Source organism: Carcharodon carcharias, chromosome 16 (assembly GCF_017639515.1).
Source record: "Carcharodon carcharias isolate sCarCar2 chromosome 16, sCarCar2.pri, whole genome shotgun sequence".
Lineage (NCBI taxonomy): Eukaryota > Metazoa > Chordata > Chondrichthyes > Lamniformes > Lamnidae > Carcharodon > Carcharodon carcharias.
Window position 1 is genome coordinate 3885694 of NC_054482.1, and position 14852 is coordinate 3900545.

The 14852-nt window shown below is 42.0% G+C and overlaps 1 protein-coding gene across 3 annotated transcripts in view; it reads right to left on the minus strand.

The window, feature by feature from the left end:
- kcnt2 (potassium channel, subfamily T, member 2) overlaps positions 1-14852 on the minus strand; it is a 789028-nt gene that overhangs the window by 377174 nt on the left and 397002 nt on the right. For all 3 annotated transcript variants that reach the window (XM_041208210.1, XM_041208209.1, XM_041208208.1), the window contains exon 13: positions 10686-10794. In XM_041208210.1, the coding sequence (XP_041064144.1) occupies positions 10686-10794 (109 nt within the window). The remainder of the gene's footprint in view (positions 1-10685; positions 10795-14852) is intronic.

Here is a 14852-nt window from a genome sequence, read left to right on the forward strand (position 1 = left end):
CACCAGAACACTCAGTACCCAAGTGCGATGAGAGAGTGTGCTTCATGTGTTAATACCCTAAAAGCAACTATGGCCTGAGTTTTCTGGTTGGCCTGTGGGGAGCCGGCGCCACTCACCAACGTGTAAAATGAGGCGCAGTAACGTCGGGCATGCGTCCCAACATTACGATCCGGGTGCGCACCGGAGTCGGCTGCGTGCCCACCAAATTGTCAAAGGCCTATTAAGGCCATTAATCAACTAATTGAGGCACTTGTCAGGGCTGCCCGTCCAACCTTAAGGTTGGTGGGCAGGTGAAGAGCCCAGGCAGCTTTCGCAGGTTTCATGGAACCTCAAACACGAGGTTTCATGAAGGGTTTATTAACTTAATAAAATGTTTCATGTAAATTGATAAACATGTCCCGCCTCATGTGACAATGTCACATGAGGGGACATGTCTGAATAATGTTATGTTTTTATTTATCACATTTTTATGACTTTCCTTAATCTCCTTGAGGCATCTCCGTGCCTCAGGGAGACTTCTGCTCTCTTTCGTGCACAGGCCCCAACTCTCTCTTTCCCACCGCCCCCCCCACCCCCCCCTCACCCACACAGGTAGCACCGAGCACTTCCGGGTGCGCGTCACACTGGGTGGGCCTTAATTGGCCTGCCCACATAAAATGGCGGCACGTAGCCAATCGCAGGTGATCTGCCCACCCACACTACCTCCCACCCAGCCTGCCCAAGGAGAAAATTCCCCAGTATGTTTATTTGTGTTCTGATTAAATAGAGTAGGAAGCAACAACAATTTGTATTTACATAGCACATTTAACATAGTAGAACATTCCACAGCCCTTGGCAGGAGCTTAATCAGATACAAATTTAAAACAGGGCCACAGAAGGAATTATTCGGACAGGTGGCCAAAACTTGGCTGAAGTGCTAGAGCTGGACCAGGCCACAGGTGCAATCTAACTGGTCTTAATGACCTGGGTGACTCACGGCCCCTTTAAAAAATGGTGGTTAGGACCTGATTGCAGGATTTCCAACCTTATTCCCATTTCCGGCAATTTTGGCGATAAGGGTGCAGCGAGCAGGTCAACCTGCGTGCAGCATTCCAACCTTGCTGGCACCATTGCAGGGGTGGGCAACTTACATCCACCTCCCCTTCCCCACCCTTGGCAACATTTAGCGGAGTCGAGCCCCCTCTGTAAGAATATGTGGTTCACGGCCTCTCAGGGGAGGTATGAACCACGTGGCATCCCCGGTCCCAATTGGGGAATCAAAAACAAACAGTCGCCTGCTTCTGGAATTCTTTCATTAACAGGCTTTGAAGATCACACAAAAAAATGTTCAGTTTGAAGAGTTCAAGAGTAGAGTTAGAGTATTGTAAGTTAGATGTGTTTTTACTGCAGTGATTGATTATAAGGCTCTGTCCTGCAAAGGTGAGTTGACCATTTTTGATCAGCATTGTTTAAGTGCGGAGAAACATCAGAGTGCTTTTCCCTTTGACCGAGTGCTCTTATGCATTCAAAACAGAAGAAAATACTGCTTGGGATCTCTAGTGGAATAATCTGAAATGTTTTGAAGGCTCAGAGTCCTTTCAAAATGAAAAAAAAGAACTTTCGGCAGGTTTCACTTAGTGAAAGGAAGGTCCCAAGTAATCCTGGGCTACTTTGATTGACAGAATATCTGGAGTAACTTAAAAAAAAATCATCTGATTTTTCAGTTTCAATTGACTCCACTATATATATATATATATATATATATATATTACCCAGGGTTTGTATTATAGCTGAGTCCATAATGAATGCTTGGCTAAGTTTCAAAAGGTCCAGACCCACTAATCTTAGCAGGGGCCCCATTTTCACATTTTGTTGACAATTTTAAGAAGTTATTAAAGGATCAACTGTTTTTGATGTGGGTAGTGAAATAGATGCTTCTTTTTACGACAGATTGACCACTTGAGGGGGTTGTTTTTGTATGAGTTTTTACGAGTGAGAAGTTTTTTTTTCCCCATATGGAATGTGTATGAGTGGGATTATCAAGTAAATCCGATTATTTTAATTTTTTTTAAATCTCCGTTTCAAAGAGATGGCTCCTGAGGTCTACCCATAGTGGAGACTGGGTGAGTGGCTATACAGTCTATATGGAGGCACGGCGGGAGCATGGAAGGCATGGGGAGAGAATGGATGGGCAAGGGGGTTAAGATGGAGCAGGAAGGGGGGCATGGTGAATAGAGGGGCACAGAAGGGCCATATGGTGTGGGTGGGGATGTTAAGGGTTTGAGCGCCTGACATTCACCTTTAAAACTGGGTTAATGTATCCTGGCCATCAGCCAACCTCCACTACTGTCTCAGGACTGCCTCTGGAGATGGCAGGCTTTGTTCTACCCCCCGCCACCCTGAAGCAAACATAAGGTGAGCAGGGGCCATTTTAAAGGAGGCAAGTCTGCCAGATCAGGAAGTTTGCTGACTCAATCTTCCAGCCTCTTCCACTGAATCTAGCAGAATGTGTTAAACGGTTCTTCAATGAAAAGTCCATCATGATGATCTTACAGATGCACTTCCTTATAAATATCTACATAGTTATCTATGGATAAGCCAGTTAACATTTGAAAATTGGTAACTTACCACAGTCCTGACAAAAGGCTATTGAAACAAAAACCTCACTTTCTTCTCTTGTGGATGCTGCCCGACCTCCAGAATGTTTCTAGCTTTTTGTGCTTTTATTTCAGATTTCCAGCACGTGCAGTACTTTAATTTTTAGCTTGTTACACTGGTTACACTACTTGCAATGGCTTCTTGTCCTGCTCCCACACCGTTACCTCTGGTGTCCCCAAGGATCTATCCTTGGCCCCCTCCTATTTCTCATCTCCATGCAACATCATCATGCACACTGACAACACTTAGCTCTGCCCCGCCATCACCCCTCTCCACATCTCCACCGTTGCCAAATTATCAGGCTGTTAATCTGACAACCAGTACTGGATGAGCAGACGTTTCCTTCAATTAAATACTGGGAAGACTGAAGCCATTGTTTTTGGTCCCCACTCCAAGCTCTGTTCCTAACTACTGAATCCATCTCTCTCTCTGGCAACAGTTTGAGATTAAGCCTATGCATGTGCAACCTTGATGTCACATTTGATATTGAGATGAGCTTCCAACCGCAAATTCGTGCCATCGCTAAGATTGCCTATTCCCACCTATGTAAAATCGCTTGACTTTGCCCCTGACTCAGCTCATTTTCTGCTGTAACACTCATCTGAGCCTTCTTTACCTCTAGACTCAACTATTCCAATGCACTCCTGGCTGGTGTCCCACATTCTACTCTCTGTAAACTTAAGGAAATACAAAAGTCTGCTGCCTATGTCTTAACTCGCGGCAAGTCCTGTTCCCCTCTCACCCTTGTGCTTGCTGACCTACATTGGCTCCCAGTTAAGCAATATTGTGATTTTAAAACTCTCATTCTTGTTTTCAAATCGTCCATGGCCTTATCCCCCCCTGTCTCTGTAATCTCTTCCAGCCCACAACCCTTGAAAATATATGCATTCCTCTAAATCTGGCCTCTTGTGCATTCCCAATTATAATTGCTCCACCACTGGTGGCTGTGCCTTCAGTTGGCCAGGGCCCATGCTCTAGAATGTCCTCCCTGTGCCTTGCCGCCGCTCAACCTCACTTTCCTTCTTTAAGATGCTTCTTGTGTGAATATACCTCTGATGCTCTTTGGCAGCAGATTAAATATTTGGATGTAGTTCAGATCACCCAGGTATCCTAGGGCAGGGAGTCTCCCAGGGTTTATGAGAAACAGCTGTCCATTGACAGTTCCATGCCAACTCTCTCAGATCTCCAGCTATTCCTGTAATGCAAGCTCTTGTCAAATAGTCTCATGGAGCTTTAGGGGTCATTCTTATTCCGCATATAGTACTTGGCTACTCCAGGATTAATATCAACAGATCTAGCAAAGATTTCTTTCCTATCTTACAAGGCAGTGCAGTTTAAAAGGTCAGTAAAATATGTGCAAACTGTGTCTTAACTCTTATTACTACCCGTTACGTTTACTGAACCTGTTCAAAGATGTAATAGACAAAACCACGGTCTGACAGTATTTCTTCATTGGAAGACTTGTGTCATATCCAGTAAGCTAAGTGTGGGTAAAATGATTTCTATTTGTGTCCAGTGAAATGATACAAAATTACTGTGTGTAAATACAAGGTGACATCTCATTGACAAAATCTCTTCGAAGATACCAGGGAGGTTTTCAGCCTTGTCATCCTGCTACTTGTGTTGTTATCATGTCTGCTTTGGTGGATCATAGGAATGTAATTGTATTTATGGCAGTTTCTCATCTTCGCGCACCAATACCCTGCTGCTGAGGAGTGTGCAACTTCCTAATTCTAAAGAAAGAACTTGCATTTAATTCACAGCTTTCAAAAGCCCAGAACATCCCAAAATGCAGTACACACCCTGTGATGTGTACTCACCTGTTGTAAAGTGGCAAATGTAGTTGCGAATTTGTGCATAGCACAACCCCACAAACAGCAATGTGAAACCCGCCAGATAATCTGTTTTAAAGTGTTGGTCGAGTGATAAACATGGACTGAGACACCAAAAATAACTCCCCTGCTCCTTCGCGAACAGTGCCACGGGATGGTTTAAGCCTACCTGCCAGGGCAGTCAGGGATATCTAAAAGATGATAACTCCAACAATGCAGCATTCTCTCAGTACAGCACTGGAGTATCAGTCTAGATTTTCTGCCCCCGACTGGAATCAGTAGCCTTCTTACTCAGAAGCAAGGTGCTGCCATTGAATCACAGAGAACAGCTACTGCCCAAGTTGACTCCAGATTGCATGTGTATGGTGGCTCACTCACTCTACCACATAGAAATATAGAAAAAAATACTGTGTAAGCTACGGAGGTCTGAAGAGGCTCATCCCCTATTGGGTTGTCTCTGGGGTCTAATGTTTATTTCTTATCATCATCAAATCTTTTGGCCTAGCTTTGGTCAACCTTATCGTTCCACCATGAAAGTTTCCTCCAGCTGGTCCCAACAGCAAGTGCCATTCACTCAACACCAATTATCCACCTGCACATACTGAGATAGCATGAGAAAAACTGTTAAATGGTTCAATCCAAGAATAGAAAGTAAAACAAAGAGACTGGTTGAAAGGGGCTTGGGAGGTTTTACCTACAGATCCCACCTCAAACCAAATCAGGTGTGACCTGGTTTGGCTTCACTGAAGATGCCGTGGCTAAACTATGCTGTCTGCTGCAGTTTAATTAACAGATAACATTAAGCACTGAAACAGCTTTCCTATTACTATGTCAATAAGCTTTTACACAACAGAATTCTTCGAGGTTATTGAAGGGGACATCTGCCAGGTAAGTCAGTCGGTGGGTTATTTCTGCATGAAGCAAGTGACCGATACCACATTCTCTAGTTAACAGTTTTTTCCACGGAAAGGAGACTGCAAGTGGAGAGTGGAGAGAATTTTTAAGTACCATGAAGACTTCTCAAGAATTCATTTCAGTTCATTATAGATGTGGCTATTAAGGCATTCTGCACTAAACATAATGCATTCATATTCACAAAGGAATATCACTCTATCAATGAGTGGTAGTTTCAGATATTGTACTGCACTTAAATGCTCATTATCCAGGATACACCGACAAGGTTCATGATTTGATCAAAAATGCAGAGGAAAATAAATTTGCTTTGAAATAACTGGCAAGCATATAAACAGAAATCTTTAATATATTTAATATTTTGATGCTTCCCAGATGAATTATCAGTGTTACAAGGAAAATATTGTTATTCAGAACAATATTATTATTTTACTTTGTGTTCTTCTCAAGTAGTCTCTAAACATGTAACAAAATTGGAAAATCAATTATACATATACACTTTGTAAGAGTCACTACTGTTCATTTTGTTATCCCACTGTTATTGTAAAATAGCTGCTCAACATCAGTATTTTCAGTCATGCTAAAATAGCATCTCTAATGTCTTAATACTTCCTTGACGTAATGACACAGAAGGGTATTTCCACTCCCAATTTTAATTGCTTTAACTTCTGTGCTTACATGTTTATTTGTTATAGAAACATAATGCACAATGTTTAACAGTAGCTTGTGGTGTTAATTTCACTTTTCAAAAAATCCTCACAATTCACTATTTTTTTTATGAAGTTGCCAGTTATTAATTCTTAAGTATTCATAAAATACTTTTGGTTGCCCATTGTTGCCCAATGTACACAATACTCAATAGAAGAACTTATTTATGATCAAAACAAGCCAACAAAAAACAGGAAATTCCTGTTTCTCTATTACTTTTAAGTTAAATGACCATCTTTATGAAGAAGAATTTGGTATTTTGTTCACAAAATGATGATGCAATGACACAAATCTCAGTGGAATAAACATTAGCCTAGCTTTTGTGGTGCTGGTAACTGCATGGCTGTCAGCATTATCTTATTACTGGGTAAAATTACAGGAACTTCTAGTTTTCAAAGATGCAGTTAAGCAATGAAATCAGAAGTTGCTGTCAGTGATACCCTTCTCCTCTAGAGGGTGAACTGATGCAGTCTTTGCCAATGGAATCTACAGAGAGTTCACTGTAATATGAGTTGAGGCTAATCATTATTCTCACACTAAAAAGGCTGAAAGTGTTAGGCCTTATTCAGTCAAGAGCGACCTGAGTTTGTAATGGCGTAGTCAGTGATAATTACTGCTGAAAAAGCTCTCTGACCCTGAAAAAATAATTTTACAAGTGCGGCATCTCAACATATCAGAAGAAATTCAATGCTGTAGCTCATTCATACAATATTTATACATATGTAAAACTTATCTTTTTCTTTCATGCCTTTACCTTCATACCATGTGTATGTCCCAGTCTTTATTCTGCTTCCTGTATAATGATTTAAATGTAATTTATAGTTACTGTTTTTTAACTTCCTTCTTTGTCATCTGTATATCTTCAGTCTAATTGGTTGAAAAGCCTCCTTGCTGCTTTGTCTGCTCACAAATGGCACAGAATCCCTATTGATGGTGGCAAATTCAAACAGACACTGGATGGCTACAAGTGTTTCTTGACAAATGTCCTGAAACTCTGAGTAGCTATACTTCAAGTGAATGGCAAAAGCCATCTCTTCATCGTTCATAGCAAAATCCAGGCTACTGAATTACTTGCATAAGATATTATTACAAATAAAGTTGCACAGCTCTTAATTTTTCCTCCCAAGTTAAAAAGTAAAGCTGGTCAAACACTATTTCAGGTACAGCGACCCTTTAAACTATTAATTTATTTTATTTTTTATTCTTTTACGAGATGTGGGTGGCACTTGTTAGGCCAACATTTACTGTCCATCCGTAATTGCCCTTGAGGAGTTGGTGATGTGTTGCATTTTTGAGCCACTGCAGTCCATGTGGTGTAGGTACACCCAAAGCGCTGTCAGGGAGGGAATTCCAGGATTTTGACCCAGTGACAGTGAAGGAACGGTGATGTAGTTCCAACTCAGGATGGTGAGTGGCTTGGAGGGGAACTTGCAGGTGGCGGTGTTCCCATCAATCTGCTGCTTTTGTCCTTCTAGATGCTAGAAGTCGCAGGTTTGGAAGGTGCTGTCGAAGGAGCCTTGGTGAGTTGCTGCAGTGCATCTTGTAGATGGTACACACTGCTGCCACTGTGCATTGGTGGTGGAAGGAGTGGATGTTGAAGATGGTGGACGGGGTGCCAATCAAGCGGCTGCTTTGTCCTGGATGGTGTCAATCTTCTCGATAGTTGGAGCTCTACTCATCCAGGCAAGTGGAGAATATTTCATCACATTCCTGACTCATACCTTTATAGGAGGTGGACAGGCTTTGGAGAACCAGGAGGTGAATTCTTTTCTGCAGAATTCCTCTGACCTGCTCTGTAGCCACAGTACTTTTATGGCTAGTCCAGTTCAATTTCTGGTCATTGGTACTGCCCAGGATGTTGATAGTAGGGGATTCAGCAATGGTAATGCCATTGAATGATTGGATTCTCTATTGTTGGACATGGTCATTGCCTGGCACTTGTGTGGTGCAAATGTTACTTGCCACTTATCGGCCCAAGCCTGAATGTTGTCCAGGTCTTGCTGCATATGGACACAGACTGCTTCAGTAGCTGAGGAGTCACGAATGGTGCCAAACACTGTGAAATCATCAGTTAACATCCCCACTTCTGACCTTATGATGGAGGGAAGGTCATTGATGAAGCAACTGAAGATGGCTGGGCTGAGGACATTACCCTGAGGAACTCCTGAGGTGATGTCCTGGAACAGAGATGATTGACCTCCAACAACCACAACCATCTTCCTTTGTGCTACATATGACTCCGACCAGTGGAGCATTTTCCCTCTGATTCTCATTCACTTCAGTTTTGCTAAGGCTTCTTGATTACATACTTGGTCAAATACTGCCTTGATGTCAAAGGCAGTCACCTCACTTCACCTGTTAAATTCAGCTCTTTTGCCCATGTTTGAACCAAGGCTGTAATGAGGTCAGGAGCTGAGTGGCCCTGGCAGAAGCCAAACTGAGCTTCAGTGAGCAGGTTATTGCTGGGTAAGTGCCGCTTGATAGCACTGTTGACCACACTTTCCACTACTTTGTTGATGATCGAGAGTAGACTGATAGGGCAGCAATTGGCCAGGTTGGATTTGTCCAGCTTTTTGTGCATAGGACATACCTGGGCAATTTTCCACATAGCTGGATAGATGCCAGGGTTGTAGCTGTACTGGAACAGCTTGGCTAAGGGCACAGCTAGTTCTGGAGCACAAGTCTTCAGTATTATTGCCAGAATATTGTCAAGACCCAATGCTGGGGACCTCTGGAGGATGCCAAGATGGATCATCCACTCGCACTCCTGGCTGAAGATTGTTGCAAATGCTTCAGCCTAGTCTTTTGCACCGATGTGCTGGGCTCCCCCATAATTTAGAATGGGGATATTTGTGGAGCCTCCTTCTCCTGTTCATTGGTTAATTGTCCACCACCATTCATGACTTGATGTGGCAGGGCTGCAGAACGTAGATCTGATCTGTTGGTTGTGGCATCGCTTAGCTCTGTCTATCGCATGCTGCTTACGCTGTTTTGCATGAAAGTAATCTGTGTTGTAACGTCACCAGACTGAAAGCTCATTTTTAGGTATACCTGCTGCTGCTCCTGGCATGCTGTCTTGCGTTCTCCATTAAACCAGGGTTGATCCCCGGGCTTGATGGTAGTGGTAGAGCGGGAGATATGCCGGGCCATGAGGGGACAGATTGTGTTTGAGTGCAATTCTGCGGCTGCTGATGGCCCACAGCACCTCATAGAAGCCCAGTCTTGAGTTGATAGATCTGTTAAAATCTATTCCATTTAGCAAGGGGCCACACAACACAATGAAGAGTATCCTCGATGTGGAGACAGAACTTTGTCTTGACAAGGATGTGCAGTGGTCACTCCTATCGATACAGTCATGGACAGATGCATCTGCAGCAGGCAGACTGGTGACAATGAAGTCAAGTATGTTTTTCCTATTTGTTGGTTCCCTCACCATCTGCCAAAGACCCAGTCTAGCAGTTATATCCTTAGGACTCAACCAGCTCGGTCATTAGTAGCACTACAGAGCCACTGTTGATGCTGGATATTGAAGTCCCACCTAAAGTACATTCAGTTCCATTGCCACGCTCAGTGCTTCCTGCAAGTAGTGTTCAACATAGAGGAGTACTGATTCAACAGGTGGGGGGGGAGGAGGGGCAAGACAGGTTGTAATCAGCAGGAGGTTTCTTGCCCATGTTTGACAATGATGCCATGAGACTTCATGGGGTGGGGAGATGATGTTGAGGACTCCCAAGGTAACTCCCTCCCGACTGTATACCACTGTGCTGCCACATCTGCTGTGTCTGTCCTGTCGATGGGACAGAACATACCCAGGGACGGTGATGGTGGTGCCTGGGACATTATCTGTAAGGTTTGATTCTGTGAGGATGACTATGTCAGGCTGTTGCTCGACTAGTCTGAGAGACAGCTCTCCCAAATTTGGCACAAACCCCCAGATATAAGCAAGGAGGATTTTACAGGGTTGACAGGGCTCAGTTTGCCATTGTTGTTTCCGGTGCTGGGTCAATGCCGGGTGATTGGTCTGGTTTCATTCCTTTTCATAGGTTTTGTAGCAGTTTTGGTACAACCGAGTGGCTTGCTAGGCCATTTCAGGGGGCATTAAAGAGTCAAGCACATTGCTGTGGGTCTGCAGTCACAAGTATGCCAGACCAGGCAATTTCCTTCCCTCAAGGGCATTAGTGAACCAGATTGGCTTTTGTGACAATGGTTTCATGCTCACTATTATTAAGACTAGCTTTTTAATTCCAGATTTATTAACTGAATTCAAATTCCACCAGCTGCAGTGATGGGATTCAAACCCATGTCCCCAAATCATTAGCCTGGGCCTCTGGATTACTCATCCGGCAACATTACCAATTCTTATGTCACATCTCCCAATCAAATAGTTGGCTGCAGTATTTTGAAGTTGCATTATAACTGAAAATAGTACATTATATGTCAACGTCTAGCAAGAAATCCAAAGTTAAACCATTATTTCTGTAAGAGGAAAGTAAAGAAAAATTTAGTTACTGAGTTAAAAGCATGAACCAAATTGACAGAAGTAACACCTTATTACATTTGTGGCAACTTACTGTACAATTTCTCTAAACAAGTTACCTGCAAATTTGACATGGAACTTGTTCTCAGGTTTCAGTATCTGAACGTAGAGGGGACACTTTGGTGCAAAGTCTTTGACAGCCCAGGCCCTCAGAATAGTTTGGTGATCCTGGATTAAAAAAAAAAATTGCAACAAATATTAGTCTTCTTCAGTGTTATGAACAGAAGTGGAAAGATGAAATGGAAGACAATTACGACAAGCGTAGCGATAACCAGTTCTAAATACATACACACCCCCAATCCTGTGAGGGAGTTACAATGAAATGCAGTGTTCAGGTGAATCTCACTGCTAACCTGATGCCCACTCTTTTGTTGAAGGAGCTTATTTACACAAAATTAATTGTTTTTGTTTTGGAGGGGGGTCTGTTACTCATTACTCTGAGATAATTTTCTATAAAAAACTCTCAAACCTCAATTTAAACTATTGGAACCATAGCAATATATTGATAGGTAAAGTAACCAGAGAAAGGGAAGTAATGAGGGTTTTAAGTAAATACATATTCCAAATTTCCACTTGATTAACTTTGAAAAGACAGCTATCAAGAGATTAAGGAAATTTCTGTTCATGGCAAACCAAACTATATGTTCCCTTGGAAAGCCAATACCATCATTCTTGTTGCACCCTTGCTTATGTTCTAACACATTTAAAACATTCAGGAATTTAAGAGTGTGACTTTTATGGAAAAGAGCTTAGGGTGGTGTTAAGGGCTGATTTCTTGTTTAGAAATAATCATATGACACCAGCATTTTCCCATCAGTACATGGTTACAATCTGGGTGAAAAAACTCACACAGGGTCACAATTCTGATGTAAATGAATCAATCTTTTCAAGATGGAGACTGGAGAAATGAGAAGTGTAAGAAAAGAAACTTTGGAAAATGCACTTTTTGTCCTGCAATGGTCAACTTGCACAATAGATCCAAATTATTTAACATTTGCCAATGCTCTAGCCGTGAACAAATCAGTATTTACTTTGGAAAACAATTTGATTTTGTGCTTTTAACATGCTACTGAGATTGGGGGACTTGCTTTGCTATTGTATTATGTTGAACATGATTAACACATCGATCAAACAGAAGATCGTGGAACTGGATATAAATTTATTATTTTTTGGTCTTGCCACATGGATCATAAGTATTGACCCTGACTGTAAACTATTAAACCTTACAGTTCATTCAACAGAAAGGGTTGCATACATTTATTTGCAATTAAGTAGATTTTTCCTGGCATGGAATTGGTCAAAGATCTATTCGACAGTGCAATGTACCTAATTTGGCAGATACCAATTCCTGCGTCTATCTTTTGGCCCTAAAGTGAACCAGGATGCATTCCAGCAGAAAGTAGATGAGATATACAAGAGATGCAAAGCAGCAGTTGGCATATCAGATGATATCCAGATCTGTGGTGTCGATTGTTAATTCCAAAAATTGTATGTTGAGGTAAAATAAACTTGAAACTAGCTTGTACCTTAAAACTGGTTTATTTCCAAGACAGCAAAATAAAGTCACGGTCTCTCCCAGTTCCTCCCAGACACCCAGAATGAACTGGTTTATACACTCCTACAATGATTCCCTAATCCTTCTCCAATTGGATACAGCTTTGCTTAATTACCAACCCAAAGCATGTATTCTATTGCAGCACCATTTCAACATTAAGATAGATGGAAAAGATCATGACTACCATCTACAGGTAAGCATGGAGGGAATCACGAAAGCTGGGATCAAGCTAAACAAAGACATTTGAAGGCAAAAGAATGCCAATTCTTCAGAATGGTGTACACACCTGACAGAGTCATGGTGAGTCCTGAAAATGTCACTGCCATCTTTGAACTGGAAGCTCTAAGAGACGAGGAAGAGCTGAGAAGTTTCCATGGCTTGATCCAGTGCGTGCATTCTTTCATACCTCATATGTCAGAACACACAGCAAACCTATGAACGCTGATGAGAGCAGATGTTGAGTACAAGTGGTCAGAGTCACATGAGAGGGGTTTTAATAAACTCAAAGAAATAGTAGACAACAGAGAGAAATTCTGCAAGCAGATGCTTCTACAAAAGAACTTGGGGCTGTCCTTCTACAAGAGGGAAAACTGATGTTATTGGCATCAGCTCTAACTTCAGCTGAGATCAGATATGCCAGCAGAGTTTGTGACAGTCAAGTATAGATGTAAGAAATTGGGAGAAAGTTTATAGTTGAGAGTGATCATCATCTACTGAAACAGACGTACAAGAAAAATCTGTGTAGAGCACCAGCAAGACTGTGCAAGCTTCATAGTTACAAATTCACTCTGAAATACAAGCTAGGAAGAGAAATGGCACTAGCAGATGCCCTAACTCGGTTGTCGTCACATAAGAAACATGAGATAAAACATGAGATCTGATGAAGAGTCATACAGACTCGAAACGTTAACTGTATTCCTCTCCGCAGATGCTGTCAGACTTGCTGAATTTTTCCAGCCATTTTTGTTTTTGTTTCAGATTTCCAGCATCCGCAGTATTTTGCTTTAATATCATATGAGATAAAAGATCTCGGCCTAATGAATGTATCACCACCAAAACTGAAACAAATCAGAGATGGGAAGAAGAGGGACAGATGCCCTCTCAGCAAGTAATCCAGGAGATGGCTTGATAAGATACAGCAAACACAGTCGGCGATCTGGTAACATTGGTCAATCGGAGATGATGGGCGGAAATTTATGCCAGCGGGAGTTTATGGTCCCGCCAAGTCAACGGACTTTTGAATGGCTCACCACATTTTACAGCCCCGTTCCTGCTGCGAAGGGGGCCGTAAAATTCCGCCTGACGTCTTCCTTTGGCTAGGCGAGATGGCTTCCCTCTGTAATATTCGCATCCTAGACTGACTGTGGGGATGCATGTCGGCCATTTGCACCTTCTTGTCATAAAGTGGTATGCTTCACACACATCTTTGTGTGGGACTCTAATTTGCAGCAAGTCCAGGCGACTACTGTATCTCAGTTTCTGTAAACATGTAAATAATATTAGGTGTTAACTTCACTAGTGATCTAATGCATTCTGAACATCTCTTCAATGGAATGTCCCCAAAAGATGGTTTACATTTTAATGGCTTCCAGAAACATGCCCAGATATGATGCAGGTGTAACACAACATCGCCAGTACAATGTGCCAATTCATCACCAAGAGTGATGACTACCAAATCCGCAAGATGGAGGCAAACATTCCATCACCTATGCGATACTGTGTAACATGTTTTGAGAAAAGAAAACAAGCTATATGAAGACTTGTAAGGTGTACAGTTTAATTATAAAAGTCAATTGCCAATCGTCCTTAGTTTGGACATTACATATATATATAAAAGAGAATGATTGGAATAGTTACATAGAGGCATTATGTTTTTTTAAAGAAAGGGATGCTGTATTGCTGCATCATTCAAAAGTTTTAGAAACTATAATAATATGCGCACGTATACATATATATCCAGAATGCCACATCACTCACTGCTATACTACAGTCAGGTTAGAGAACAACAATGTAGTCCAACAACCACAAGGAGAACTGCAAGAAATGCATTCAATGAAGCTCCAGCATTTGAGTCTAAAAGTGTGAATATTTTGAACTTCTGGGAACCACAACGTGATCCGTTTGCTATCAGTAACTGTTGTTGTATAGGGCCAGTTAGTTCAGTTGGCTAGATGGCTAGTATGTGGGTTCAGATTAATGCCACAGCGTGGGTTTGATTCCCGTTCTGGCTGAGGTAGACTTGGGACCTGCCTTCTCACCCTGCTTCTAAGGGCGGAAGATAGTGGCAAATACCACTGACAAAAGCTGCCATGAGAAATGGCTAAGGATGAAGCATCAGCAGACAATGAGCCAAGGACCTGCCTTCCAACAGAGCATGAATGAATGAATGAATGAACTATTGTTGTACCGTGGTAAAATAGTGTAGCAGCAAAGCAGCTTTTCCTTCTGCCATCATCTGTTGTTTATTCATATTTTTACTCTCAGTGGTTTATCTAATTATGTCAGAACTGCAGCTGAGAAAGCCATATTGGGAATGTTTCCTTTCCAATTCATAGGGTGTAATCTGTCTTTTATGAAGATGGTTAAAACCAAAGGAAGTAGATGGCATTCTTTTAAAAACACTTGTAGATTTAAATATGCAGGAGTTTTTATTTTAGATTAAAATACAACA